The 20,223-nt window shown below is 35.4% G+C and overlaps 1 protein-coding gene across 2 annotated transcripts in view; it reads right to left on the bottom strand.

The window, feature by feature from the left end:
- Window positions 1–11,036, bottom strand: part of GABRR3 (gamma-aminobutyric acid type A receptor subunit rho3) — a 56,192-nt gene extending 45,156 nt beyond the window's left edge. The window contains exons 1-5 of one of the 2 annotated variants that reach the window (XM_063630495.1): window positions 10,975–11,036; window positions 10,054–10,147; window positions 7,441–8,403; window positions 5,003–5,149; window positions 4,693–4,891 (exon numbers count right to left, since the gene is read on the bottom strand). In XM_063630495.1, coding sequence (XP_063486565.1) covers window positions 4,693–4,817 — 125 coding nt within the window. In that variant the 5' untranslated portion in view covers window positions 4,818–4,891; window positions 5,003–5,149; window positions 7,441–8,403; window positions 10,054–10,147; window positions 10,975–11,036. Of the gene's footprint in view, window positions 1–896; window positions 1,067–4,692; window positions 4,892–5,002; window positions 5,150–7,440; window positions 8,404–10,053; window positions 10,148–10,974 lie in introns of those variants that run through there. The other variant, XM_055259639.2, reaches the window with a different exon arrangement.
- Window positions 11,037–20,223: the final 9,187 nt, after the last annotated feature.

Raw genomic sequence — 20,223 nt, forward strand, 5'->3', positions numbered from 1 at the left:
ATTTCATGTGCTTTACTCAATTATTCAATTCCAGAAAAACTATAATTTTCTTGGTAAAGGAAAAAATGAAATGTGTGAAAACATTTATTGCTGTTACTTATAATAGTGCAAACTTGAAAATAAATGTTCAGAAACAAAGGAGGTAGTTCTTGTCCTTTAATTCAATTTAATAATATGGAGTGATTAAAAATACCATTATGGTGTCTATGAAGCAATGTGAGAAATGCTTAAGTGAAGAAAATACAAAATGGTTTCTACGGTATGATTTTAAACATGGAAAAATTATGTAGTTTCATGAATAAGGATTAGACGTGAACTTGGAAAAACAAAGCATAACTGGATTCTAGGTATCTTTTCCCACATAAAAATCCATTATTGCTATTGTTATTTGTATCATAAATTATCTAGAAAAAATTGGACTTGCCATTTAGAATCCTTTCTAAATAAGAATCTGGTTAAAGCTCTCCACCTTATCACTCCATTCTCCTTGTCATTCTAGAAGCACGGCCTCTTGATAACATGGACGTTTTTCTCAGTCAAGCTTTACTGTGAACCAGTGCACACTGAAGCTCAGCTAACTGTTCCAAATAATGTAGGTGAAATTTTAAAAACTTTTTGTAGGCTTATTATTTTTCTTTAGAAAAATACAAAATGAAGCAAAAATGTTCTATTAGGCTACATACACAGATGCAAATCCAAGGAATAAGGTAAAATAGTGGGAAAATCAATTGGTCCAATATTTCATCACGAAGAAAACCTTCATAAATCTTGATCCAATGTTTATTTCCAGGCCCCGGATGTTTTTGAAATGTCTTAGAGAAAAAGTGGTACATTAGATGTAGTGAATCTTATGGCTCTGATTGAACTCCTAACTTCTGAACTCTGGAAATACATACCTGACTTTATCAACAGCCTGTCTCTTGTAAAGGAAAAAATCTAGACAGATGAACATTTCTGTGGAAAAGCCAGCCAGAGAGAATGCTCCACTTGAAACACAACAGTTCCCACATCACACTTGGGTCTCTGTCAGATCACAAGCTCAGTGAGGAGGCCTCAGTTTCCTCATCTGTGAAATGAGGAAATTAGACCAGATTAGCAGCTAGTCTGCAGACATTTTTAAAAAATAGTTCACATGGTACATTAACTTGGAAAAATTCAGAGAAAAGCCTGGATTTTTTGCTTCTTTTGAAAAAAATCAGAAAATCTGGCCACACAAGGCTGAGGTTCTCTTACAACAAGAGAAGGCTGTGGGCACGGTGGCTCATGCCTATAATCCCGGCACTTTGGGAGGCCAAGGCTGGAGGATCATTTGAGGCCAGGAGTTTGAGTCCAGCCTGGGCAACATAGAGAGACCCAATCTCTACCAAAAACAAAAAAAATAAAAATTAGCCAGGTGTACTGGCACATGCCTGTTGTCCCAGCTACTCGGGAGGTTGAGGTGGGAGGACCACTTGAGCACAGGTGTTTGAGGTTATAGTGAACTATGATTGCACCACCACACTCCAGCCTGGGCAACAGAACAAGACCTTGTTTCCGAAAAAAAAAGTTAAAAATTAAAAAACAAACAAAAACAAGTGAAGGCTGAACCTGACCAGCCATTTTCCCTCAGAGGAGCGTATATCTTGTAGTTGTAGTCTCTGCCACTCTCTTCTGTCTTGTTTGCAGTAGCATTGGCTGTGCCATGCCTGAGAACCTACTGGCTTTTACATTAGGTTCAGGGTAATATTTAACAAGTGACTCTTTAGGAAAAAAAGCCCCAGTTTATAGTAGTGTTTTATTTCCACGGTGTAAATACTTCCACCATGGCTGATTTCAGGCTACCAACAACATGCATGGCAGAGATGTGTCTAGCACATGTATAGTATAGTATAGTATAGTATAGCATAGCATAGCATAGCATAGCATATTGTAGTATTTCTACCATACAGTTATAATAGACCTAAATAACCTCAAGAGCAACAGATGATAATAAAATGTGGAGAAATCATTAGGAAGTGGTGAGTTTTAAGTATTTGCTACCTTCATTTTAGAAAGTATTTAATTTAATTGCAGGCTTATATAATTTAATTTTAATAATAATTTATTAAATTAATTTAAAAATTAAATCAATAAAATTTAATTTTAATAATTTAATTTTTAATACCTTTTAACAGCCAGCTGATAAATTTCCTGAAAATGATTGGCTGTTGCAAGCCAGTCTGAGCAGACTCCAGCACTCTGCTTTTCAAGGCCAGAGTCAATACATTGCTCTTATAGTATTTTTGGCCCCAACTCAGCACTTGCATGTAAATACCACTCAATATAATTGTTGAAAGAATGAATATATATTCAGTGAGTCTATTTGCTTAATCCTCTTTGCATCATCCTGGAGCAAAATGTCTTCTCTAGGTAAAAGGTGAACATTTCCCACCTGCCATAACTTACTTTATTCACACCTCTCCCTACTTTGTTTTTAGGAAACAAAAGGTATCTTTGAATAAATATTTTTTTAAAGTCTTTAGATTTTGAAAGAAGGGAGTCTCTGGATTAAAAAGTGAGGTTATATTCTGAATGAAAACAACTAAAAGCAAAACATTTAAGAGCCTTATTGTATAAAAACTGGCCCCAAACAATGCATATATAAATCCCCCTTATAATTTTCAAAGGTCATGTCTTCCTTTCATGTTCACTGTATTCATTCTTTTGCATTATAGAAGAGTGGATTATTAATTAATTAATTCACTACTTAATTATTGGCTGATAATCAGGTTGGGTGTTGGGCAAAGAACCTCACAGTATCTATTCACATACTAAGGTAGGAAGACTCCTGGGCCTCTTACTCTAAAAATGACTCTATTACAGTAATTACTGTATTTTGGTGAAATGCCCTAAAATCTGCATGACAGAGTGCTTGAGTGACAGCTCAGAAATTGGCTGGCTGTACTACTCTGCTCACTCAGGGAAAATGCCTGGGTTTCATTCTAAGTGGCTACTTCTGGACCAGTGTGATGGTTTATGCAATCTCCAGTGCCCTGAAGGGTTTTCCTTTGAAGAACAAAAGAAGCAGATATAAATTTTAATGAATCCCATTCTGGCTTGTGACTCAAAGGAGCACTTCATTTAGGAATATAGAAGTGACAACAAATATGATGGGCCCCACATGGCCGAAGTCCTGGCGTTTCCTGTGGGGGAAGTCTGCTTTCGCGTAGGCTCTAAAATTCTTCTTTTCCTTTACACAGGATCTAAAAATGAGGCATTTAACATCAGAAAAAATTTCTACCTCACCACAAAGAACCAGTGTTCTTCTCTTTTTCTTTAAATGTCACCTAAAAAATATACATGGTAGATTTTTTCTGTAGCAACTCTGCCACTGATAGTGGGTTGGTGTGATGAATTAGCTACTATAATCATCTCTTTTCTCCTCATCTAAACATCCACCAGACTGTACAAGTCTACTCTTTGGATGACAGGTAATATTTTAAGCAGTGTCCATTGATTTTTTAAATTAGGTAAAACATACTATAAAACGTAATAAGCTATCTGAAACAAAAATAGAGTCTGGTGGTACACTCTTACATTTCCCAAATATTTCCTTAGCTAGTTGCTATGACGAAGACTGGGAAAGTGGTTAAATGGAACTTCATATCATCTCAGGTCTGGGTCTGGGAGCAGAAGCGTGGAAGGAAAGTGTGAGAGGTAGTCCCTGATTTTTAATCGTACAGCAGGAATCAGTAATCTAGTAACACACCTCTTTTGGTTTTGGTCATTAAACCTAAGACTTCAGAAGATATTTATCAAAATTTTATGTTCTCTTTCCTGATCTTACAGTGAATGCATAATACATATTCAGGATGTGAGAGCAATCTAGCTTAAACATCTGTCACCCCATTGGCTGCCAGTGTTGACCAAATGATACTCTTATCTTCATTCCTCAATTTCTCCTTTTGGGTCTTTTTGGAAATATGGTGCTTGGTGAAAGGAGAACTCTTTCTCAAAGACATTATTTGATTATTAAAGGTATGTGGGTAGTAGGGTGACAAATCATTCCACTATGCCTGGGGCTGAAGGGATTCCTGGCATTTTTAGTACTAAAACCTATAAAGCCCTAGGCAAATTGGTGTATAAACAGGTCACTCTCACAGATAGTTATCTCCCTTACCAGCACATCCAAACATGCTCCTGATTATTGATGGGAAGATAATAATGATGATGTGTTGATATTCAGGATTTGTCAAACGTATGAAAATTATTCTTGAAAGACAAATGGCTTTAATGCCTTTTGATACTATTTCATCAATCCATGAAACTATATACCCTACAAATACTTAACATTAAATGAAGTTGGTGCTTAGACTAATTTCTACTCAAAATAAATCTGAAGAAACATTAAACAAGTATTTAATATATTAGTAATAAATGTATTACTAGTTGAAGAAATACATTCTCTGAAAGAGGATCCTTACATGAACCTTTGACTGTTTTCTCCAAAATAAGCATAAATAAATTTACAAATGTCGGCAAATTCCAAGATATTGCTCTTTCAGATGTCAAACAGAGGTGATTTATGATGATGCATGAATGCCATCTCTAGAGACAGACATGGTTACAAAGATGCGCTACCATTAAAGATATGTTTCTCGGTTTCCTGTAGGTCTGAGGCAACTGTTGAGAGAATGGGCAGTAAGTCCATGGACTGCACTACGGGCAGCTTACCAGGTTTGTTTCATTGAAGAGGAGCACCGCTGGTGTGTCATCTTGATGTTAGAAGCAGCACAAACATTTGGTATCAATATGATCCAGACGTAGGTGAAGGAGACTAACTGGAAAGCCAGGACCATCTCTTCCAAAAAAAAACAAAAAGGATGCAGGTGGACGCAACCAATACTGTGATCACGATTTCTTCTTCATGTGTCTTTTAAAAAATAAACAGCATGCCAGGGAAAATGCATTAGGGGAAAAAGAAAGACATTGTCTTCAATGCTGCACTTTGTTTTAGCAGATTAAATTGATTCACATCACTTACAGGCAAATATCTATCTGGATCTTCAGCAATTTGAGGAAAACAAAGCAGATTTTTAAAATTTTCAGTTTACATCCTTTGGTCCCTTTTTCTGGGGAAGGTTTTTAGTGTGATGCTCAATCCATACTCAATAAACCCTCGGCTGCAGTCCTAGGCAAACAAAGAAGCAAGGTTAAGCATTAATCCTCTTAATCCAATGCAATGTCATTTAAATGTACTTAGTGACTCAGCAAAATAATATGCTTATTGAGAAAAAAAGATGATTAATTTAATCTTAATTACACATTTGAAGACCTTTTCCATTATCTTATGGTTCCTTTTAATCCAGAAAGAATCTTTTCCTCCCCAAATGCATACAGACTGCCTTAGCACAAACACAAAATAAAATTATATTTTTTAAGGTAAATAATCATATTTTCAGGTGATGGTTTATTTCATTGATAACAAAAGCGGTTTAATTTAAGGTTTATTTAATAGCAAGCAGCCCAGTTAATAAAAATGAACTTAATCCTGGTCGGTGTGCAAAGCACACACTGTCACTGTTAAATTATGGTCACACACTCTCCTAAAGGTGCTTTGCATACTTAGAGAAAATATTTAAGAAAATATTTCTACTTCACATATGCAAAGCACAAATAAATGGTCATGTCATTGAAATTAATCTTCAACTGGAATAGCACAAGGTGAGCAACACAGCAACAGTTGACCTTTTTACTAGGACTAGAATACAGTGTTGTGAGAGAAATTCTTAAATGTCCTCAGATCGATTTGTGTCCTTGACACCTACTATTCTGTGTAATTGCCTAATCATACTTATTTCTTTTAGTTTGGGTTATGTCTTCTTTTAGCCCATGCATTAAAACCTTCTCCTATGTTTCTTAAGCCTGTCTTTCCTCTTTAAAATATATTTTTAATATAAAATATTACAAATATACAGTGATGTAATAAATCCTTGCTTCTCTTCTTAGGCTCGATTTACTGTTTATAATCATATGCAGTTATATTATTATTGTATATGTATGTATCTATAAATAATGTGCAAACTTTTGCATGCTTTAAAACTTTATATAAATGGTGTCATATTCTACTTTTACTACTAAAAGCTACTTTTTCTTTCAACATTATGCTTAGGGATTTATTATGTTGATAAATGTGCCTCTAGTTAATTCATTTTAACTGCTATATGGTACTTCAGTATGGATACATAACATCGCATTTATTTGTATTTTTGTTAATGGGCATTGTTTCTTATTTTTCTATTATAAACAATCCTGCAATAAATTTTTATAAATATTTTCTTGTACACATGTGTAAATGTTTCTTTAGGGTAATACCTAGAAGTAAAATGGCTAGGCCGAATAATTTTCACACCTTCAAATTTACTGAGCACAGTCAGATTGCTCATCAAAGTGCTTGTACCAATTTGCTTCCCCACTAGCAGTGAATGAGAGTTCTTATTTCTTAAAATATTTTTTAACATTGGTATTATCAGACTTTTAAATGTTATGTGATTCAATCGGTATTGTAATTTTAATTTCTGTAATGTTTAGAAACAATGAAGCATTTTCTTCAGGTATTTCTGAGCCAGTAAGCCTTCTCTGAAGAGCCAGTGGAAGAAACGTAAGAAAAATTGCTCATCTTAAGCTACTGTCACTTTGGTTGTTGGAAGACTGCACTGTGGTCAAAGTTTGTTTCAGTGTGTTCCATCTCAGTGCTCTTGTGAGATCCAGGGCACCAACCCCTCGGCCCTAGCACTCTCTATTACCTGGTCCCCTCTTCACTTAGTAAGCAATATCTACACTAACATTTCCCAAAGTACTTCTTGGTTACACTGAAGATGTTTTGTGAAAAACTGTTATGTACTAAATGAGTTTGGGAAACATTATACATTTTATTACTCTGTTAGGGGTCACAGTCTTACCCCAGGGCCTTTGCACTGGTTGTCACCCTTGCCTGACATATTGTTCATCTGGATATCTATATGGCTAACTCACTTAACAAATTCAAATGTTTGCTAAAATGTCATCTATTGAATGAAGTATACCCTGACTACTCTTTTTAAAAATACTGTATTCTTTCTTTCCTCTTACAACCTGTGTTACCAATCTACCTTTCATCCTGCTTAGCATGTCTTATATAATTTACGTTATGTTTATTGTTCATAATCTGTCTAATCTGGCTAGAATGTAAGCTCTGCAAGGAAGTGCTCTTTGTTTTGTTCCCTGAGGCATCCCAAACACTTATAACTATCTTTGAAGTATAGTTGGTATTAGTACATATTTCTTAAGTAATGAATGAATATTAACACATTCAAGGCTTCAGTTGAAAAAAAAAAAAAGCCTGCTTTGTTCTGCTGAATTCTGTGTCTCTCAAACTTATTTGATCTCAGATCCCATTTTAAAACAAAACAAAACGAAACAAAACAAAACCACGATACTTACATTCTCCCAAAATAGTACTCCTCCATGACAGCCAGTTCTCATTCACAGGTAAATCGGTGAGATTCTCATTTATAGGTAAATCGGTGCTTTGCACATTCTCCTTACCAAAATTCTGTGTCCTATCATCTTGAGACAACCTTTGATGATGGCTAAACTTTTACGTGCGCAATGAAATATTGGTAGCTGACAAAGAATAAGCAAGATTGAAGAGGGTACTTCATGAAGTAGTCTTTGATCTGAAGGAATGAAGCACTAGAATAGAAGATGTCCTCTTTACAGGACTCAGTGGAGCTATTTGGGGCACTTATTTTTCAGAAATATCTGTCAGATCATATGCCTCCTCACTGTCACTTAAATTATGTTAGGATGCCCTGGTGTCTCCTTCTGCATTGCAGGGATGAATCATGATGAGAATCTGTCTGACCTCTTTAGTGAATAATGTTTGATAGACTATCTATATCGCTATAAACATTAAGGAAGAAATAAACGAATTTCGTTTTTTGATGATGAATTTTAAGTGGGAAATGGTCGGCATAAAAATAAAAATAAGGTAATGGCTTACACTAGAGAGAGCTGACTTACAGAAAGTCTAAGGGTTTTAGTTCAATTACAAGAAGGCATCTGTCTTTGTTGATGCTGAGTTAGCTCCTTAACCTTGTTCCTTTAGAGCTTTCCTTTGCAAGCTCAGTAAGCTTCTTAAGAAAAAAGAAAAAAAAAAAGCAGAAAAGCACATCTGTCAAAACTAGAAAGTGGTGACTACCAGGAAACAAAATGAATCACAGGGTCACTGGAGAATTTCATAATAGTTTCAGCTCTCCGTTGCATAAATTGCCTCCTGTTTACTCTTCTTCCACTCTGATGATGTCAGTCAGCCAGTTTTTATTCCTTTGGCAGGGACATAAAGAGAAAATTTGGAAAGGATGGCTGTGTCGCCAATCTTGGGATATGTAGCCATTATTTTGCCTACAAAGGGAAAACAAAAGAAAAGCTAAGGTCTTATTTAGACTGGAGCTGACAACAACAACAACAACAACAACAAATTCCAAGCTTCTAGAAATTTCCCAATGTGTCTGCAGGATGTCATCTAGGCAAAATATCTTGAGTTGCAAATTGTAGAGTCATAAAATCTTGATAGGGAAAGACTTTTGGAACAAATCATTTAGACTACATTGAATGTCTCTCCTGCTCTCTTTTATGCTGAGGAAGCTAGGACTAGAACGGTTAAGTGATCAACTGATTTGGTTTTCATATTTACAGTCACGTGTTGCACAACGACGTTTTGGTCAGTGATGGACCACATGTATGACTGTAGTTATCCAATAAGCTAAGGTTAATTTATTATTGAAGAAAGAAAAATATTCTGTATAAATTTAGTATAGCCTAAGTGTACAGTTGACAGTATGTACAGTCATGTCTCGGACTTTCACATTCACTCACCCAGAACAACTCACTGACTCACCCAGAACAACTTTCAGTCCTGTTAACTCCATTCATGGTAAGTGCCCTATACAGTTCATCTTTTATACTTCATTTTAACTGAACCTTTTCTATTTTGTCTATGTTTATATATGTTTAGATACACAAATACGTACCCTTGTGTTACAATTGCCTGTAGTATTTGGCATAATAACGTGCTGCACAGGTTTGTAGCCTAGGAATAGTATCACATAGCATAGGTGTGCAGCAGGCTAGACCATAGAGGTCTGTGTAAGTATACTCTACAATGTTTGCACAATGAGGAAATCACCTAACAACGCATTTCTCTGAGTTTGTCCCCATCATCAAATTGCGCATAACTTTTGCTTTGATGCATTGGAAATATAACTGGGCATGCCTAGAGCAGCCAGTAGGGGGCATTTGCTATCCTTCCAAAAAACCTTGCTCTCAGAAATCCTGTTTCCTCTACGGTTCCCAGAATTAACAGATAACCAGTAGATCGTCGCTTTTTCATACCCAGTAGACCATCGTTCCTCCCACGACCCTTGTTTCATTCTCGTATCACATCCTTCCTGGCATACAGAATCAGCTGTGATAGGAGTGAGGACACTGAAGAATCTTGCTCTGTTTTACAGGCTGGATGATACTAAAGCAAAGCGGTCTTCATCATCGTGTAATAGCTCAAGACCACCACTAGATGGAAGCATAGGATACACATTCTCATCCAAATTAAGCTATTGTCTCCAATTTGCCTCCTTATGAGAGGAAAACCTTCTTGTGTAGTATTGGTAAATACTATTCAGCTCTTGTAATGAATAATTTTCACTTACCAATACTGGCAGAATGAACTGAAAAGATTAATGATATAATACCAAATGATTCAGACAAAAAACCCACACACCCCGTTATCAAGGAAAATGCAATTATTTACCTTGAATAATTGACTAATGAGGTTTATTGATTTCTCTGATTGAACACTAATTTATTTTTAAGATTTCACTTTTTACCTACACCTAAGAACAGCATTTTATTTGTGGGAACGCTAAGAGACAGGGGTGAATATTGTAGAAAAATAAGCTTTCTATTAGAATGAACTACCTGTTATGAGTAAAGTTTCTAAAGGGCACTAAATAAAGCACTAGGGCACATGGCTCTGGGACTGGATATGGTACTTACTGTGTGATTTTTAAAAAGCTTCTTAAACTTCCTGGACTTCAATTTCCTCTTCTGTATTCATTAAGCACATGTATGTAGGTGACTTTTGAGATCCCTGAGGAAGAAATAAAACAGTGGTTAAGAAGAGACAATAGTGATCATCTTTATTGGGATATTTGGTGTCAGATTTTGTGGGTACAAACATCTATTCTTCCATTTACCAGTTGTTTGAACATTGAAAATGACCTAAGATTTTTCATTGAGTCAGTTACTTTATATATAGTTAAGAGGAATAATACTAGGACCTATCTTTTAAGATTAAAGTCAGAATTTATGAGACTGTATGTTTAGCACAATGTCTGGTACATTGAAAATACCATAATTGACAAAATTAATGTCAGCTGTCAATCTCATTCATCTTTATTAATGTAGTATAATCTTCCAATGTTATGAGTTTCATTAAGATTGCCAATAAGGTCCCTGTTTTCCAAGATTAAAATTTTGAGTCATCTCTAATTACTCCTTTTCAAAATCTTTTCTTTGTTTTTTGCTTCAGATCTTCTTTTGAATTTTCCTGCTCTTTGTATTTCCATTGCCACTAGACCTTTTTGTCTCTAATATTACATCTCCCTGGGCTCCAGTGCTGCCACTGCTATGCATGCACCTACTTTCTGGCCCCTGGCAGCATTGAGAAATATGCCCATCCCCTGGATGCCCAGTCTCAGATGAGACTCCATCTGTGGGAGAAATGGAGAGCAGAAGGGCCTAAGCAACTATTGCTGCTGCCATGGACACCCACAAATTTTGCCATCAAGTGCCCCCATAGTATTTGCTGACACTGACCTCAGCTGATGCAGCTGCCAGAAGTCCATACCAACGCACCATGTGCCACCTTAGAGTAGAAGCTGCTGCACCCCATCTGACCAGCACCCTTGTACCTACCTGTGGTGAAGATCTTTCCCAACTGAGGCCTATCTGTAAGGTCTGGAAGAGGTAACTCCTCCTTCAAATACACAGACATCAAAGCAAGGCTACAAAAAGAACTGGAAAAATCAAGAAAACATGGTAACATTAAAGGAATACAAAAAAATCCACTAATGAATCCCTAAGAAATGAAGATCTACAAATTTCCTGATAAAGAATTAAAAATAATAGTTTTAAACAAGCTCAGCAAGCTACAAAATAACAGATTGGTAACTTAGTGAAATCAGGAAAATAATATATGAAAAAAATGAGAAGTTGAACAAAGAGAAGAAAATCATTAAAAAGAACCAAAGAGCAGTTCTGGAGCTAAAGAATACAATGAGTGGAAAGAAAAATGCAAAAGAGAGTTTCAACAACAGACAGTTAAGCAAAAGAATCTGCAAATTCAAAGAGAGATCATTTAAAATTATCCACTCAGAGAAGAAAACAGAAAAATAATGAAAAAGGGCGAAAAAAGCCTATGGGATTTATGGAATACCATCAAGGAAACCAATAAATGCATTATGGAATTTTAAGGAAAACAGAGAGAAAAAGGGAGAAGAAAGCTAATTTAAAAAATAATGACTAAAACCTTCCTAATTTGGGGAAGATTTGGAAATTGTGAATCCAGATTCAAGAATCCCAAATGTTTCCAAATAGGTTCAACTTAAAAGAGAACATACTGAAATACCCTGTAATAAAATTGTCAAAAGTTAAGGACAAAGAGACTTTTAAGGGAAGCAACTCATCCTATATAAAAAAACCCTGTGATAACACTAGCGGATTTCTCAGCAGAAACCTTGCAGTCCTGGAGAGAGTGAGATGACATATTTGTAGTACTGAAAGAAAAAAAAAACATACTGGTAACCAAAAATACCATTCCCAGAAAAATTATTGTGTAAAAATGAAGGAGAGATAAAATCTTTGAGAAAAAAATGAGAGAATTTATCACCATTAGACCTGCCATATAAGAAATACTAATGAGCATTCTTAATTAAAATGAAAACACATACATAAAACCAATGAAGACTAAATCTGAAAATTATAAAGCACTGATGAAGGAAATTAAAGAAGAAACAGATAAATGAAGAGACATCCTATGACCTTGGATGGGAAGAATTTATATTGTGAAAATGTCCATATTTTCCAAAGGATTCTACACATTCAGTGCAATCCCTATCAAAATCTCAGTGGCATTCTTTACAGAAATAGAAAAGCATTTTAAAATTCATATGAATCTACCAAAGGCCCCAAAGCTATCCTGAGCAAGAACAAAGCTGGAGGCATCACACTTCCTGATTTCAAAATATACTACAAAGCTATAGTAATTAAGACAGTATATTACTGACATAAAACAGACATATACACCAACGGAACAGAACAGAGAGCTAGAAATAGATCCATACATATATGATTAACTGATCTTCCACAGGGCGACACAAACACATAATGGGGAAAGAATGGTCTGTTCAATGAGTAGGATTGGAAAAACTGGATATCCACAAACAGAAGAATGAAATTAGACCTTTATCACACATCATACACAAAATAAACTCAAAATGGATTACATATTTAAACATGAGACCCAAAATCATAAAGCTCTTAGAAGAAAACATAGGAGAAAATCTTTACATTGGTCTTGGCAAGGATTTTTGAATATGACCCCAAAGGCAAAGGCAACAAAAGCAAAAGTGGACAGGTGGGATTGCATCAAACTAAAAACCTCTGTACAGTGAACAATCAACAGAGTAAAAAGGCAACTTACTGAATGGGAGGAAATATTTTCAAACCATATATATGATAAGGTTGGAGGTTAATGTCCAAAATATGTAGGAAACTCACACAACTCAGTAACAACAGAACAAATAACCCAGTCAACAGTCAATTATCCTAATTCAAATTGGGAACTCCCCTGCCAACCCAGTTAACCCAATAAAAAAAATGGGCCAAGGATTTGAATAGATATTCCTCAAAAGAAGCCATACAAATAGCCAACAGGTATATAAAACAATGCTCAACATCATAATCATCAGGAAAATGCAAATTAAAACTGCAGTGAGATATTACCTCATACCTATTAGAATGGCTACCCAGTGGCCATTGTGGCATCTGGGTGATAGTTTGTCTCTTAATTCAGTTCTGAAGGTTTAAGATCCGATCCATGCACACAAAGATTGGAGGTGAGCCAGGAATTCATAAACAACTTAATGGGGTTGCTTTCCCAATCTCCTCCCTCTCTGAGATCTCCCTCTAATTTCCCAATTTCCTGGAGCCCTCTTTTCTTTCCTGTGGCAAGAAAACTGGGAGTTTTATTATTTGATGTGCATCTTCATTTGGGGCCCAGTGGCTAAAGGTAACAGATGTTATCATCTTTTATGACAGAAAAATAAATTTCTTTAGTATTGTCTAAAGTTAAACTTCGTGCAGTGATATACTAAAGGCTGGATTGTGGAATTGATCTCTCTTATGTGGTAGCAATAAGGAGGAGTCATTATTCATGGGAAATTTTAAAAGAATAATAAAATTGATCGAAAGTAGTCCTGATTTTTATAATCATCAATTTCCAGCAATTAAAAAATGTCAGTAATAAAATACCCTTCCCTAAAAAAGTGTTTTGTTAGTTTAAGTTGTAAAACATTGCTACACTTCCTATTGAGTATTACTCATATGTTTTTCAATTTTGAATGTTTTATTGCATAAACATAGTAAACATTACATTCTATTTAGAAGTTTATTCAGAGAACTCCCAGCTTTACGTTTGCTCTAGTCCCATATGAATTCAGCTATATGAACTCCTTTTAAGAGTGAATCCATAACAGTTTGGAATTATTTTGGTTGCATTTCTGTGTCTCCAAAACCATTGGTATTACATATTCCTACATTTAGGTGTTGAAGTAAAAATAATGGTAGCACATTGATTATAGAGGTAAATAGAATTCGAGTTACTTTGATATTGTCATTGTATAGGATAACTTGAAATGTTATTTGCATTTAAAATTTACAACTGCAAACTAGAATGCAAATTGCAAGGTGTAATGTTTTTGTTTGGAAAGTGTATATTTTAGTTCTTCAATCAACTATAAGTTAAACTATTGAACCTCGTTATGGCATCTATTGTGTATCAATACATAAAGAAGATACGTTTTGGGAAAATCACTGACAAATTGGCAAAAGTGAGACATGAAAACAGAAATTAATATTAATTATCACTGTGACAGATCAAAATGTAAATGTATTAGTTTTCTGTAAAAAATGTAAGTAAAGGAATTAATCTGTTGCTTTTTTCGTGTTTATACTGTAATTAAAAAAATTTAGTAGCATAATATGAAGTCCAATAAATGAAAATTTTCATTGTTTGCACTCTTTTCCTGATCATTATTTGTTTTATTTTATTTTGTGATTATTACTGAGGATATTTTTGTGATATAGAGGAGTTGTTAGCAAATCATCAACTACATCTGTCAAATAAGCTAGTTATGCTACTGACTCTGTTTATCCCGTGAAATAGCAATTGCTCTCTCTTAGGTAAAAAACCCAGGGAAATGAGGGCATATGTCCACTGAAAGACAAATTCATACTTATATTATTCAAAATAACCAAATACTGGAAACAACCCAAATGCCCATCATCAGGAGTGTGGACAAACTGTGGTGTTTTCACAAAATGGACTACAGCATGATAGTAAATTCATTAAACTAATGGTACACAATGACATGGATAAATCTCAAAAACATTATACAGAGTCTAATAAGCCAGCCACAAACACCTACTATAAAGTTTCATTTACAAAAACAGGCAACACTACTATGACAAAAAAATCTACATTTACAAATGATTTTCTATAAAATAGCTTGATTTACTCTTGGTCGACCTTATCCTCTCATGAATATATTCAGCTTATAGCATTTTTTTCTTCCAGATATTGCTAAAAATAAAAAAGCCAAAGAATGAATCTGGTTTCCATTGACCTCTGAGTAGATGAATGGCTACATGATTCCTCTTATAGAGCAGCCTGATCCACCCCTATGCCCCCAAGACATATTCCTTAAAATATTCTTATGACCATCCCATATAAATTTTGCTCTTAACCTACCCATTCTTCCGTCCATGATAGTTTGCATTTACACAAACTTCTACCTTCCTCCTCTCTTGCTTCTTCTATTCTCTTCCTCCCCTCCTTCCTCCTTAATTTCTCAAATATTAATCTTTTATATTTCAGGACTTTTTGACCATTCAGATGGGCATTGCTCTGTTCTTGTATTATTCAAGTTTTTTTTTTCATCCTCACATTCGTGTTTATCTTCTTCAAGGCATTCCAGAAAGGCATGCTATACTTTGCACAACTCTAAAATTATCTGAAAGTATCTTTTTTCAGACTCTTCTGATGCCTAGGACTTCACGTCCACGTCCTCTGTGTCCCCCAGAGACTTCAAATTCTAGAAGACTGATTAAAACCTGAAATGAAGACTGACTTTTATTTATTCAGGACATGAATAACCATTTTCTGGTAATTGATATATTTTATTTTTTCTTATTACTAAGAATTATATATTTGCCAATTTTATTAGCAAATCCAACAAAAAGGCCTAAAATAATTCAGTTGACCTCATAAAATGATACCTTCCTTTCCTTTCCTTCTCCTTTCCTCCCATATATTGATTATAATGTTTCATTGAAAAGAACAACTTGATACATTGTTCCAGCTACGTCTTACTATGTAGCAAGATACACCAACATTTAGAGCTTAAAAGACAATTTACTTTTGTATCTCATATTTCTTTGGGTTGACATAGCTGTGTAGCGTGCTGTTGAAGTCAGGCTTTTCCTGGAGCTACAGTCATCTTAGGCGGCTCCTGGGCTAGAGGTCAAGATGGCTTACTCATATGGCTGGTAGTAGCTATTATCCAGTAGCTCAACTTGGGCTTAGACTAGAGTGCCTGTATGTTACCTCTTCATGTATTCTGAGTTTCTCAAAGTATGCAAATTTGAATCTAAGTGTTAGCATCAAGAGACTGAAGCAGAAGTGGAAGACCTAACTGTGGAAGTCCCACCAAATAACTTTGGCTGCATTCCATTGGTAAAGCAAGTCATTAAGCTCAGACTAAATTTAAGGGGAGGGGATTTAAACTTCCCCTTTTAATGGGGGAGTGAGAAGGCCACATTGCTAAGGAGCATGTAAGATAGAACATATTGTTGCAGCCATATCTTGGAAAATAAAATCTCTCATGCCTACTATTTTTAAAAATGAAGACCCAGTGAATTACTTTATGACAGTTTAACAAGGCTATTACTCTTCCTAGTAATTACCAGTGATAGTGAGTTGAATAGGTATGAAACCACAGAGCCTAGGACAGGGCCTGGCATATGGCAGATGCTTAAATAAATACATGGTTGATAAATGAAACACATAGTGTTAGTTGTTTTAAATGCATTGATGTAAGATTGATGCATATCATAACCTTAGAATGGGTGGAGAATTTATTTATTTTCCAGGCACATAAATAAATGTCAGGCACTTGTGAAGAGTTACCCTGTGCACTGAGTACCAATTTGTCACTCTGGTGAGACAGAACACCTAAATATACTATAAATTCCATGAAGCTAATTTATTACTTGCAGATAGTTATAAAGGGACCACAGAAGGCTCGGATTCATGATGAGCCAGTCTCCCAAGGCTCAGGAAAGCTTCCCAGACTGAGTGGAGTATTGTCTGTGCATGCCCTGCTTGCACCACAGCTGAGAGGCCCTAGAAAGAAGCCCGCCCTGGTTTTATATCCTGGGAGATTATATGAATTGCTGGGACAAATCCTTGAAGGATGTCCTGTTTCTAGGAGGGACTGGAACAGAACCCAGGTTGTTCCAGCAGGTTCCTCCTTATTTCAGGATGAGGCATACCCAGCGCTTCTACAGTTATTTATGAGACCTACAAGCAAGGAAAGGGAGAGAACTAGGTTGTTTCAAAGCCACCTGGAGAACTATCTGGCAATATTTGTATCACGTTAAAATATTATCTCATTTAAGTTAACATAAACCAGGTGGGGTAGGTACTAATCTTTAGATTTTGAATTATTCTTTCTTCTTAATAAGAAAGTCTCACTCATATTTAAATATTATTTCAAGGTTTTTAAGTGGAGTTCATCTGAATGATTTTATCCTTTCAACAGCTTTGGGAAGATGGAAGAGAGGTAATGTTTCCTTCCTTTACAAGAGAGGCAGCCTAGAGAAGTAGAAAAACATAAGATTTCAAACCTGAAGGCTTGTTATTTTACCTAAATCTCAATTGAAACTAAAAGAGACCACAATAGACTCCAGTAAAACTGCTAGCGCTAAAAGACAAAAAAAAGTGAGTGTTTGATTCTAATTTAACTGGGGACTGCTTTAATTTCTTCTGTGTAAAATGGGGATAATAATATGCACTCATCTGTATGTTGAGCTAATCATGTGATTCAATATATGTGAAAGTATTAATTCATTACAGAGTGTACTTTCAAATCAATGTATAAACACAAGTTTTTATGTTTATGAGCAAGTTAAGATCTGAGTTTCCCCAAGTTACATAACCAACAAATGTTCAAGCCAATGGGAGAATCATCGTCATAAACTGCATTGTCACACTCAGCCAATATGACCACTTTAGAATTATTTTCATTATATCATCATAATGTGAGAAACGTCAGGAGTTCCAATACTATTGAGAAACTAAGATATTTTACATGCATAAATGTTGTTGAAAGTTAAATGTAAAAGTGCAATAAATAGATTATAATAATTTTTAATAAAGAAATATATATATGTTTTTAAAAATAGCCTCAGGAGATGTAAAAAACATTTATCTGTAAAATTCTTCTGTAGGAGAAAGGCTTCAAAAAGTAGCATTGCCTGAAATCAATGTTTTTATGGTAAGGAATAATTTGACCGTTAAGGATGAAAAAATAAATTTCTACAAAGTATGAGAAACAGGAATCATAAATCAGATAAAATTTGAAGCAATTTGCAACTTAATTGCTTCATCTCTTTCAAAGAAGACTCCAGACCGCAGTCTACTATATAATACACATGAAGAAATATTCGTTGGCTGAAGGATTAAGCGATTCCAAATAATCTTTCCTTAATACTATGTTAACATTTTGATGACATATAAGAAGGAAGTTGAGCTTTGGGGGACTTGGAGAAGCAGCTGTGAACTTCTGGCAAGGTCAAGGAAGTCTAAACAATATTTAGACATTTGTTTTAAATTTCTATTTCTCCTTTTTATGATAAATTTTAAAACATTTTGCCATATTTTTTCTCTTTTTGTTGTGTTAAGGCATGCCAGCTAAAAAATGTAAAAGACATTATAGAATTTTAAAGTTACCATTTAAACTCTGCAATGCCATAATTGATTCTGGCAAGGATCATCAAATGATGCTAAAAATCTTAGCTAAAAAATTGATGGGTCAAACGGTATTTCTGATTCTAGATCCTTGAGGAATCGCCACACTGTCTTCCACAATGGTTGAACTAGTTTACACTCCCACCACCCTGGCACACGTATACCTATGTAACAAACCTGCATGTTCTACACATGTATTCCAGAACTTAAAGTACAATTAAAAAAAAAGAGAAGGTTCTTGAGCTTTGCATTAAAGATGTCTAGTTGAACACATATTCACACATTTTGTCTGTTCTCTCAAGATAACAACACCAAAAAAGTATAAACCTACAACAACAGGGAGACTGGGAGGAGAGAAGAGTGTGAGAGGGAAGACAGAGAGAGAGAAAAAAATGATGGGGACCTGGATATTCTCAAAGTGCCAAAGTATAATGTAATTAACTACTTGCTATATGTAAGGGACAAACCATAACATTACAGTAGGAAGATCTAGCTGTTACCGCACTAACCCAGGGATGGGATTTAGCCTCATTGTTAGTGAGACAGACAGACATTATGTCCTTCCTGATGCGATGCACTGTGAAGGAATGGCATCTTCTATGTAGTATATTGTTAAAAAATGTTTCATCAAGCCTTTGGATATAACTTTCACTGGGAAAAGAAAAATACAGGAATTAGGAAAACAAGTTAAAGAATGCATATTAATCCAGAATGGGAAACATTTCACCAGACAATTTTACAATTGGCCCATCTCTCCAAAATGTCATTTTCATTAAAAATAAAAAAAAGGAAAGGAATAGGAAAGAAATGAGACTGTTCTGGGTCAAAAGAGTCTTGATAGAGACAACAAATGCAATGTGATGCTGTAAAAGATAAGAAACAAATGGAGAAATCTGAATATATACTAGTTATAAGACAGTGTTGAGAGAATACTGTTAATTTTGTCAGATGTCAATATGGTACTGTGGTTAGGAAGGAAAATGTCATTTTTGAAAAGATGCAGCCTGGAGTGTTTAGTTGTGAAATGTCACGATGTCTGTTATTTTTATTAAAATGTTAAATGTTTCTCTTTAAAACATGCTATACCTATAGTTTTTGTCCTTCTAGAAGATGTGCCTCATTTGCTTAACCTAAATCACTATTTTCTGGTCTCCATGACAATTTGCAGATGGCTTGAGTTGGTTGTAAAAGTTATTTTGTGTACAGAGTTAAGTTGTTATTGTCAAGAACTTGGCAAATCAACAGCACATATCTCGATTTTCTCACTCAGAATATGTTCTCTTACAAAAGAGCATTGCTGCTTTCCTTGTGAATAATTAAAATAAATAACAGAAATAACTGGCTGGGCACAGTGGCTCATGCCTCTAGTCCCAGCACTTTGGGAGGCCGAGACAGGTGGATCACCAGAGGTCAGGAGTTCGAGAGCAGCCTGGCCAACATGATGAAACTCTATCTCTACTAAAAGTACAAAAATTAGCCTTGAGTGGTGGCTCACACCTGTGGTCCTAGCTACTCAGGAGGCTGAGGCAGGGGAATTGCTTGAACCGAGTAAGCCGAGGTTGCAGTGAGCTGAGATTACGCCACTGTACTCCAGCCTGGGAGACAGAGCGAGACTCCAAGAAATAATTAAAGTCACCACCATTTAATGATTCCTTACCTATCTATCAAGTACAGAGGTGAGGGCTTGACATTCATCCTCTCATTTGATTCTTGCAACAACTTCGTAAGTGCACATTATTAACTTTATTTCACAAGTGAGGAAACCAAGGTTTAGACATTTTAAATTATTTGACCAAAGTCTCAGAAGCAAAGCCACCAAGACTGCCTTTTCCAAAGTCTGTGCTCTTAATCAGCTT

Source organism: Symphalangus syndactylus, chromosome 21 (assembly GCF_028878055.3).
Source record: "Symphalangus syndactylus isolate Jambi chromosome 21, NHGRI_mSymSyn1-v2.1_pri, whole genome shotgun sequence".
Classification (NCBI taxonomy): domain Eukaryota; kingdom Metazoa; phylum Chordata; class Mammalia; order Primates; family Hylobatidae; genus Symphalangus; species Symphalangus syndactylus.